Here is an 11,784-nt window from a genome sequence, read left to right as displayed (position 1 = left end):
GAGGCGCAGTGGCTAAAATAAGACACGATTTGTGAATTGTGAAGAGAGGGCGAGAGATTTTTAACTATTTTACTCAAATATATTATCCCGTCGGATTTTCCTAGACGCGCCACCTGTCGGTCACCTACCCCCAGTCCTGAACCGATGGTTTACCGTTTCATCCAGTCAACGGGATTTCACAACTGGCGCTACCCTGTCCCCACACAGGCGGGCCGCAGCTAGCAAACCAAACCCTCCCTCTTCCCCCACCCCCACACGCTATAAATTCCACGCATTTCGGACAGCCATTCTTCTCTCATTCTTCTTTTATTTATTTTTAATTTCTTTTCGCAAACAGTGGATGCGTTCGAAGGTCGTGCGGGCTCATTCCTCCTCTGCACCCTCGGCGCTTCCATCTCCGATCTTTAATAATTTTTCCTTATCCGCTTGCTCCTCAAGGTTCACGCATTCATCATTTCTTCTTCTTCTTCTTCCTGTTCTACTTTCAATATATAAATCTATATGTGTTACCATCCGTCAGGATGTTTGCTTGCTTTGAAGATCATTTATTTTCTAATTAATTGGGTTTTTTTTTTTAAAAAATTTCTTTGTCCCCCCCCCCCCCCCAAGTTTTCATTTTATGGGTATTGTTGATTGTATTGAAAAAAAAATTATGATGATCAAGTTTTTGTTTTATATGCGTGATGAACCTAAAAAGCAGGTAGCTCGTCCTTTTTGCTTGAATGGCAGATCTTTTCAGTTCATATCTGGAATGTCTGTGTTTGGATTATGTTGTATAATCCTGCCCTGGAAATTTTTTAGATGTTTGGGCGGCAATACTGTTTTATTGGTGTGTATGCTGTTGAAATCAATGCTGTTAAAAGACTTAGTTTCTAAATTTATTTTATTTGAGTTTTGGAAATTGGGATTAGAATGCGATCTTGACAACGTTTGCATCTGGTGATCAAATGCAGAACATTGTAACTGTTGAATTCTTGTTGGATTGCTCCTTGTAATCTCTGAGAGGACTGAGAATGGCTCTGATGGGCATACCGAAAAATGGTAGTGTAAGGAGTCTCGAGGCCATGGCTGCAATTTTTGAAATCGATGATTCTGATTTTTCTAGGTTGTTGGACAAACCCAAACCTCTCAATATAGAGAGGAATAGATCATTTGAGGAGAAGTCCTTCAGTGATTTGTCCATTAATTTATCGCCGCGGCCTTTCTACCGAAACTCCGAGAACTCTTCCCGCATTTTCGACCATCTAGAAAACACGTATTCTCCCTGTAGAAGGTCTTCTTTTAACACGCCCACATCCCAAAGCTTTGAGCCACATCCCATGGTGAGCGATGCTTGGGATGCGTTGAGGCGTTCCTTGGTTTATTTCCGTGGGCAACCTGTTGGAACTATTGCAGCCTTGGACCAATCTGGGGAGGAACTAAACTATGATCAGGTAAATCCCTTCTCCCCCTTCTTAACTTTCTTGTTCTATCTCAAGCTACATTCATTGTTATTATTATTGTTTGCTTTTGCATTTACATATACTGGCATTCTCAAAAGTTGTTTCTTCTCTTTGTTGGCAGGTTTTTGTGAGAGATTTTGTACCGAGTGCCTTGGCGTTTTTGATGAATGGGGAGCCTGAGATAGTGAAGAATTTCTTATTGAAAACTCTTCGCCTCCAATCATGGGAGAAGAAGGTGGATAATTTCAAACTAGGAGAGGGAGTTATGCCTGCAAGTTTTAAAGTTCTTCATGATCCCGTGAAGAACTTTGAGACTATAGTCGCTGATTTTGGCGAGTGTGCAATAGGACGAGTGGCACCTATCGATTCTGGATTTTGGTGGATCATATTGCTTCGTGCATACACGAAGTCCACAGGGGACACTTCCCTGGCTGAGATGCCTGAATGCCAGAAGGGTATGCGCCTTATTCTTAGCTTATGTCTTTCGGAAGGCTTTGATACATTCCCAACACTACTCTGTGCTGATGGATGCTGTATGATCGACCGTAGAATGGTTAGTTTCTTCTAATTTCTTCCCTTTATGTTCCTTCCCTCTCACTTCCATTACATGCATTGTGATGCAGACTACCTGAACATACCTTTTTTTGAATTTCTAAAAATTTGTATTCCATATAATTTATAGATGGTGAATGAGAGTGTTTAAGACTGCAAAACCATGTGCTAACTGAAGAGTAGAGTGTTGGACAAACATTGACCCTGCATTTGGGAGCTTGGACTTTAGGCCTTGGGTTTGTATCTGTATGGATTTGACAAAAAAATGCAATACAGAATTGTATTGAGTTTCATCCAAATCCAACTCCAAGGCCCAAAACCCATGCTCCCAAACACTACCTGAGAATTTGTGGAATCTTCATTGAAGTACAAGATGTTATCGCCAACATTCTAAACTGGTTGTTTGAAAGTACAATCTAATATTGTTCAACTTGATTTTTTTTCTGACTTTATTATTCATCACATGTATTCAATTGCAGGGTGTGTACGGGTATCCTATTGAGATACAAGCACTCTTCTTCATGGCTTTAAGATGTGCACTGTTCTTGCTCAAACAAGACAATGAGGGCAAGGAATTTGTGGAGCGAATAGTTAAACGTCTCCATGCTTTAAGCTTCCATATGAGAAACTATTTTTGGTTGGATCTGAAACAGCTTAATGACATATACCGGTACAAAACGGAGGAGTACTCTCACACTGCAGTTAATAAGTTCAATGTTATGCCCGATTCCCTTCCTGATTGGGTTTTTGATTTCATGCCAACCCGTGGAGGATACTTCATTGGCAATGTGAGTCCTGCAAGAATGGATTTCCGCTGGTTTTGTTTGGGAAATTGCATTGCCATTTTGTCATCTATGGCAACTCCGGAGCAATCGTCAGCCATAATGGATCTCATTGAAGAGCGGTGGGAAGAGCTGGTGGGAGAAATGCCTCTTAAGATTTGTTATCCAGCCATAGAGAGTCATGAATGGAGGATTGTAACTGGTTGTGACCCAAAAAATACGAGGTGGAGTTATCACAATGGGGGTTCTTGGCCAGGTAAGCTAGCTTCTTTCATGCTGCATAATTTTCTGTAAACTGATTAAGATGAGTAGGAGTTTATTACCCAAGAAAAAAACCTCCCTTATAGATCGTCATTCTAAAGAACTTCAGTTTGTTTTCTAAATTGATTTGAAAATGGGACTTGCTAGCTGTTGAGAACAACCTAAAACGCAGGGATTTTCTGCATCTCATTTTTTAAGAAACGAAAGCGATTTCTGAACCAAACTTTGTGGTGTTTTCTAAATTGTTTTCTAGAATGGGACTGGCTAAACAGTTGAAAATAACCCAAACATGGTGGTGTCACTGCACTCCTGTTTTTAAGAAATGAAAAAGATTTTTAAACTAAAATGGGTGCTTAGCTTTTGTGTGCTTTTCTTTTTTGGTGCAGTGCTTCTCTGGCTGCTCACTGCGGCATGTGTTAAAACCGGACGGCCACAGATCGCAAGACGGGCTCTCGACCTTGCAGAATCCCGTTTATTGAAGGACAGCTGGCCGGAATATTATGATGGGAAGCTCGGCCGGTTTACTGGGAAGCAGTCTCGGAAGTTCCAGACATGGTCCATTGCTGGGTACTTGGTGGCCAAGATGATGCTGGAAGACCCTTCTCATTTAGGCATGGTAGCTCTGGAAGAAGACAAGCAAAAGAATATCCTAATGAAGAGATCGGTCTCGTGGAATTGTTGACATGTCAATTCACGTACTTTATTTCATGCTCGCCACGCATTGTTCCTTTAATTAGTCACAAGTTGGCCCTTTGGGGGTTTTAGAGGAGACTATAAATCCAACCCTGTGAATTTTGCAAGTTGATTAGGCATTGGTGATTTGGTAGTAATAAAAATTGCCTGTCCTTCTCTTCTTGTTTGTGCATTTCATTTCTTATATCTCTTTTTTGAGAATTTCACTTATGAGTTTGTTCCACATTGAGTCTAAAAGATCCAATAGGTTTAAACTTCTGGATCAAGTTGGTGTTCATCCATGTATATTAAACCCACCCATGGATTCTGATACCAATCTCCTTCTCACACATCGGGGTCTCCCTTGACATGGCACACTAGGGAGAATGTTGGTGAACCAAGTTCTGATACCAGTGTTAGATGGTTTAAAACCTTCTCAACCTCAAAAGCTAACTCAAGGGGTGAGACTTTTCCTCACATTTAATAACTGATCACTAGCCTCTTCTACAATCGATGTGGGATAACCCAATATTTTCTATGCCTTGTTTGGAGGAATATGAATGTTACCTAGTGCAGGGTTTCTTTTCTACAAGGATTTCACTAAAAATGGTTCATTTGCTATGCAAATATGCTTATATATTGTATTTGGAAGAATAAATTTTGTATCTTAAGTTTGGATTTATAAAATTTGGATAAAATTTTATAGGATTTATTTTGATATTGACTTTGTTTTAGTTCACATAAATTCATTCTTGAGGTTTGAATTCCAAATTTTCAAATGCTACATTAAATTTTTAATTGGACAAAATTTTTTCTTTACCCAATTTGTGTAAGGGGATTTAAAACTCACCCAAAATAAACACACATAAAAGATACCAAATTTTTAACATAGTTTGGCCAATATTGCCTACATCTACGGTTGCAAAGCAACAATCCACTAATTAAATTGAACAATAATTACAAGAAGTAATTTCTCTCACAAAAAGGAAGAAACAAATGAAATTAATTTTTCTCTAATTTTTTTCTCTCCTCACTAGTTGATCCTATTTGATCCAACCGATTGCACTTCAAACAAATGCAATCTCATAATTAGAGGACAATGGAAGCAGCCAATTTCCTTCTCTATCAACAAGATACAGACACCTAATTTTCAAATCAACAATGATTGCATTAGCCACTCAGTCAAGTCTGGTGGGCTTTTGAATTTGCGGCTTTAATTTTGGTGAGCTTCTAGATTGACAGTGGGATATGAAATACCTAACAATTTGAAATTTGAGTGATAAAAGTGGATCAAAATGTAAGAGACAAATAGCTCAATTTTAAATTTAGAAAATCAAAATAAGTGCACAATAGATGTGTGAGGGAAGGTAAGGTGAAAAATGAAAATGTGCTACACATGGTGTGCTTGATTTAATAAGAAAATTAGAATGGTGATGTGGGAGCGGATGTGTTTGCTTACCAAATTGCAATTTAAAATCTATTAAATATTGGATAGGGCATATTTAAAATATAAAAAATCTCATGCCCTATTGCACAATCCTAAACCCAAGTTGACCATTCATAAAACAAATGGGATGATTAAATTATTAAAATATCAAGTTAAAAGTCTACAATTTATTTGTTATAGAAGAATAAAATGAAATGAAATAAATTTAACTTTTATAATTTTATATTTTTGTCATATATGTTTTTATTTTATTTTACAGCGATAAATATTACATCGAAAATTTCTTTGTCGAGCGTATCAATGTTATGCTATTTAACTATCAAAAGAATCACTTCTAAAGTTTGACATTTTGTTAATTGAATGGTTGTTTTTCATTTTTCTTGCCTTTTTTTTTTTTAAAGGAAAATGACATATAATATGCCTAAATAATCGTAGATAATAAAACCAAGAATAGTAAACTTAGTGAAAGAAATGAAAAATTCATCTAAATTATGGCTAATCTAAATAAGAAATTATAGATTATGTTTTAACACTTAGACCCTATAATGATGAATGATACAACGAGAGAGAATTTTTAAGTAGCACATATTTGTATGGAATTTGATAAGGGAATTTATGTAGTCTAAATATACTTTTAAAAATTTTAAATTAAACTTGGGATCACCGATTTTGGACTTTATGTATATTAATGTATATTTATAAAATGCACTATCATATTAAAATAATCTTGCTTTTAATGTATATTTATAAAATATTACTATCATATCAAATTGTGTTAAAAATAATATTATTAATTAAATTTAAAATTTTAATTTATTTAAGTTTAATTTAAATTAATAAATAATTCCTGTTCAATCCATAATTGAATTATAATAACTGATATGTATTTTTAAATATATTTAAATAAAAATATTAATATTTTTAAAATTAGAAATTTAAATGATAACAATATTATTTTCTAATTAAAATTTAAATATTTTATATCAACTAAAATAACATAATATTATTTATTAATTAACAATGATCTTATCATTAATGTATATTTATAACATACGATTATCATATTAATTTATGTTAAAAATAGTATTAATAACTAAATTAAAAAATTTAAATTATTTAATATAATTTAAATTTATAGATGGTTCTTTTTAAACATTCTAAAATTTAATTACATTTTATTAATAATTAATAGGTTATAATGCATAGTAAAATAATGTATGATTAGTTATTAATTAAAATTTAATTAATAATTATTTTAAATATTTTTTTAATTAATATTTAAATATTTTTAATAAATAAAAAATACTATTTTTTGATTAATAATAATAATAATAATATTGTTCTTAGTTATATATATATATATATATATATATATATATATATTTATAATATATGATTATCATATTAATTTATATTAAAATAATGTAATTAAATTAGTATTTTAATTGTTAATATTAAGTTAAATTAATAGATGGTTTTTCTTCTTTATTCCAAAATTTAATTATGTTTCATTAATAATTAATATATTATAATGCTAAGTAAAATAATATATGATTATCTTCTAATGTATTTTTTAAATTATAAAATAGACACTAAATTCCTATAAACAATATCACTTATATGTGGTCAAAAGTTATGCTAGATTGCTTCTCAAAATTTATTTAAATAGTTCTTAAAAAAGTAGTTCTGATAAAAGCATTTATAACAATAAGTGTTTGTCGTAGTCAAAGATAAATGTCACTTTTTTTTTCTTCTAAAGTGCTTATTTTAAGTGATAAGTGTTATAAGCACTCTTTCTAAAGTATTTTCAAATGGGGCTTAGCCCCGTTCGAAACTTGAAAAACATTAAATATATATATATATATATATGAAAGAACAAATGATATAAGAAAACGACACATTTTATTAACATTAGACTTTTCACATATTGAAGCAAATTTTTATTTTTAATAGCATTTGAGACAAAAAACTTTGAGCATAAGATTTGACAAAATGAACTACACTTGATCTAAGATTTTAAAATTTTCATAGATCTCCCTTGAAATTTGATAAAAATACGTAATTCTTAAGTTTAATTTTGTATAAATTTTGTGTAATGCTAAAATTTGAACTCTTCTTTTGCGTCCATAAATAGTGACTATAAAATGTAACCAAGGGAAAAAGGGAAAAAAAGAAAGAGGTTGGGGAGATCTTTTAAGTTTTTGAGGGTAGCACTATATGCCATGAAGATCTAGTCTAAAAAAAATTGGAAATGGGGTGCCACTTTGTTAGGACCAGAGAAGCCCATGGGTGGGCTTGATACACATGTGTGAACACCAACTTGACATAAAAATTTAAACTTATTGGGTCTTGGGCCCAACCATGTATATAAACACCCATCATCCATTTAAATTTTTCAATGCGGGACAAGCTCACAAGTGGAATTCTCAACAATCTCCCCCTCATTTGTGAGTTCCAAATGCTCCCCTTGAATAGAATCTATCTCCCTTATGGGAGTAAGTCCAATTCCCCAACGGTTGCTTAAGTGGGTCTTACCACTAGCGCCTTACGTGTAATGCCCTGAACACCCCGCGGGCCTGGGGTGCTACTTTAATGATGTCTGTGTACCTGATACCATCTCATAATATAAAACATGTAGTGGAATAAATAAAACATTCTCCATAAAATATTACCAGAGTCTAACCATCAACATACATCAAGGTCTTTCCATTCTCATATTACATATCAAAATAATAAGCCAACTAACTCAGTCCATACGACCACAATACAAGCCCAGTGGCTTACAACATAAACTACTCACATCTGAGTTCTTGTAGTCTCCACCCCTTGGTTATATTAAACTCGATCTCTAGGATTCCCTAAAAAGATATGTTGTATAATAAGGTGTGACACCTCTCAGTAAGAAAGATTAAGTTAATAACAGAGTGTGGTCAACATGCGTTTCAGTGTATATAAAATCATACATCTCTCTTTTAACTAAAAATAGAATGTATACTCATTGCTTATTTCTCAAAGTATAAAGCAGTACTGAAAACAATTACATCATTTACATAAATATACATATATGCACAAAAGACTCTCCCTCGAACTAAATGTCATGTATAAACCCCTGTGGTCAAGGTTGTGTTACCTGAAGGCTAGACTAAAACCTGGGGGATCGACCTAGACCAAGTCACTCCCTACTAACTATGTCTGCAAGCTTCCGTAAGCTCGCTTGTGGGTCCGATTGTCTTACCACTTTCTGGTATGTACTTCCAGGGAAGGTAACACCTCTACCTAGATCAATCGGCTAGACTACCCAACACCACTCTTGAGTCAAGTGTGGGCACACACGGTCAATTGATGAAACTCTCTCTAGTAACGATACTGTGCTCATAACAACTGAGTCCCCAGGGTTCCTAGAGTATATCATGTAATTTAAGTAATTAAAATTGAACTTTAAACTCATTTCACATAAAGTCTGTCATTTTATAAATCCCGGCCTCACGCCGTTTAATACAAACTGGGCCTCAGCCCTCTGTTACAATTCGGCTCTCAACCACTAAATAAAATGTCACGCCCTGAACCCGGAAATGGAACTCAGGGGTGAATTTAAGTAACCTAACCTGTCTCTGTATCAATTAAAACATACCTGATACAACATACAAAGAGGGTCCGATCCCGTGGGGTGAACGGATGCCCTACATACATACATACAAACGTCCATACTATCCAAATTACACAGCGAAATACGGTCTTTTATACATAACTAGTATCATACCAGAGTCTATACTATACAAGCTAGGATATACATTCCCATATTACAAAACATACCCCAGGTGTCTACAAAACTATCCTGACAACCTGGATACCAAAACTCGTACCTAGAAGGTACTAGTAGTAGCTATGACACCCTTGCTTCTAGATGCTAGGACGCTACTTACCGCTACCTGAAGGCCCTGAAAAATATTGTACGTACATTCGGGGTGAGACACCTCTCAGTTAGGAAGAAAATAATTTATACCAGTGTGTGGCATACTAGTGTCATTTTACATACTTCATAACACTATACATACGATACAATTTGAAACAATTCGTACAGTTTCATACAAATACATACAGTTCCAGTATTTTCAGAAAACCATTCCGGTTCATACGATACCCAACATACATACATACATACATACATACATACTTCCATACATATATACGGTCAGTGTCGTCACACTAGTTCGCAACTACACCAGGTCATCTCGTCTTACAGCGATTACATTGCTACATATGCAACGACGCTGCGACGATCAAGGCCCAATGGTGAATCCATTGCATCATACGCAACTACACAAGGTCATCTAGTCTCACAGTGATTACATTTATACACATGCAACTACGAAGATCTACGACTCAGGCCCAATAGCGAATCCATTACTACATATGCAACTACACATGGTCACCTAGTCTCACCCCGATTACATTGCCACGTGTCAAACTACGCTGCGATGACCTAGGCCCACTGTGAATCCATTGCTACATACGTAACTACACAAGGTCACCTAGTCTCACCCCGATTACATTCCCACGTGTCAAACTACACTGCGACAACCTAGGCCCACTGTGAATCCATTGCTACATACGGTATAGATCACACCTTCGGTGACTAGCCGAATCATACTGGTAATATTTCACACCCCGGATATAGAGCCAGCCACTCTCGGCGTACGATAATTAGCTACCCCTAGTCGATTTCACAAAACCCGAAATCGTTTTGGAACTCACTATACATTTCAGCGTACGGTAATTAGCCGCCACATAACTCTTTCACAAATATCTAGAACAGAATACATACATACAAACATACCACACTTATTTGGTTTACGACAAATCATATCATTTACAAATTTCAAGTATACAGTTTATGCAAATATGGGTTACGGTCACCTCAATAATATAGTTTAAACAAGACAAACAGTTTTTCAAACAAAGTAGAGATGATACCCGAAATCCCTAATTTTCCCGAAAACTGTAACCCGAAAATCTCGTATTTTTACCCAATAGATTTCCCCAAATAAGTAGTCAAAACATACATACAATCGTAGCCTATAAGATCACCGATCCTGATTTCAAAAATGGACTGATATAAACAGAATCCCCTTACCTTAACTTGAATTCCAACTCTACGGTTCTCAAAACTACGAATCGAGACTCCAAAACCTACAAACCACAGTACATAACATACTTACAAACCGAACTACTACACATATACTGAATCAGAAATGAAAATCGAGCCTTACCTCGATTTTAGCTCGAAACCCGAAATCCTTCAAAACGAGATTCCGATCTAGTAGAAACGTAGAGAATCCTTCACTGATCCACGCAGTAACGTTGGATTTATGAATCCAGCAACGAACGCAAAATAAAACTAAAGAGAGAGAGTGGAGGGAGAGTTCTAGAGAGAGAAAGAGAGAGAGAGAGAGAGAGAGAGAGAGAGAGAGAGAGAGAGAGAGAGAGAGAGAGAGAGAGAGCTTTTGGGGAAACTTAGCCCCAACGCAACCCAATTCCACCTTTTATAAGGCTTTGACCTAAGAGGCTTCGTCGATGAAATGGTGTCCTAGTTGACGAAGTCTTCAGGGATTTCGCCGACGAGGCAGCGATTTCGTCGACGAGAAGTCTTCTACCTTCATCGACGAATTATGGCTTCGTTGACGAAATCTGCAGAATTTCCATTTTACCCCTCTTTTACATAATTAACCTGTACAACACAAATCAGGTTCTTACATAAAAACTCCGGCCCTTGGCCGTATGGTAAAACTTGACCCTTGGCCCTCTCATAAAATCCCTGCATTTCTCAAACAGTTCCAATATGTTTCGCAAACAATTCAGTATTTCACAAACATTCTCATTTATGGTATTTCCATAACTCTCAAAATATTATTCACCTGCCACACAATTTTTCATATTTAAAACATAGCCCGTAGACAACCCAGAAAAACACTGTATAAATGGTTTGTAAGATCAAACTGAGCTTTCTATTGTTAATTCATACTCAAAATATCATATCATTTATCCTAAGTTTGAAAAAGGTCATTTTGAATGGTCGGTTTTCAAAAGAATAACTGAAAACATAAATATACTTACTTCAAAAACATTTCGTACGGTTCAAATTAGTCATTAAAATGTTGCATTAAAAATGAGCTCACTTCTATTTATAGGTGAGCAGGCCTAAGAGAAAACTGGTGCTGGTTTCCTCTGTTCCCACAAAATCGTCGCCAATTTTGTGGTTGACTCGCCTAGTTGACCCAAAATCGGCGCCGATTTTCTTCCAGCTTGCAAAACCTTCACTGGTTTGGGCTCTGACTTACCAAATTCCTTCTTTTTCTTTTATTTTCCTTTATTCCTCTCTTTTATATTTGTTTTCTTCTATTTTCTAGGTTCGGGTTCTTACAATCTCCCCTCCTTATAAGAATTTTGTCCTCGAAATTTGCTAAATGTTACTGAACATACTCTAAACTCACGATTCAACTCTACAAAAGATTCGACAACCACCCACATAGCAGATCCGACCCAAGTTTATTACACACCCTCACTTATGGAGGAGGAATACCGTGTTTACAACATGAAGTCTCGGGAGATTACAGTCTCATATTAAACT

The 11,784-nt window shown here is 35.4% G+C and overlaps 1 protein-coding gene across 1 annotated transcript; it reads left to right on the top strand.

Annotated features, from left to right (window-relative positions):
• Window positions 1-279: 279 nt before the first annotated feature.
• Window positions 280-3,892, top strand: LOC131161418 (probable alkaline/neutral invertase B). The gene is made up of 5 exons (XM_058117167.1): window positions 280-438; window positions 954-1,433; window positions 1,564-1,995; window positions 2,474-3,032; window positions 3,424-3,892. The coding sequence occupies exons 2-5, from the start codon at window positions 1,014-1,016 to the stop codon at window positions 3,717-3,719; spliced, it is 1,707 nt and encodes a 568-aa protein (XP_057973150.1). The 5' UTR covers window positions 280-438; window positions 954-1,013; the 3' UTR covers window positions 3,720-3,892.
• The last annotated feature ends 7,892 nt before the right edge of the window (window positions 3,893-11,784 follow it).

The sequence above is a fragment of the Malania oleifera genome, chromosome 8 (assembly GCF_029873635.1).
Source record: "Malania oleifera isolate guangnan ecotype guangnan chromosome 8, ASM2987363v1, whole genome shotgun sequence".
Lineage (NCBI taxonomy): Eukaryota > Viridiplantae > Streptophyta > Magnoliopsida > Santalales > Ximeniaceae > Malania > Malania oleifera.
This window is presented reverse-complemented; position numbering and strand designations above follow the sequence as displayed.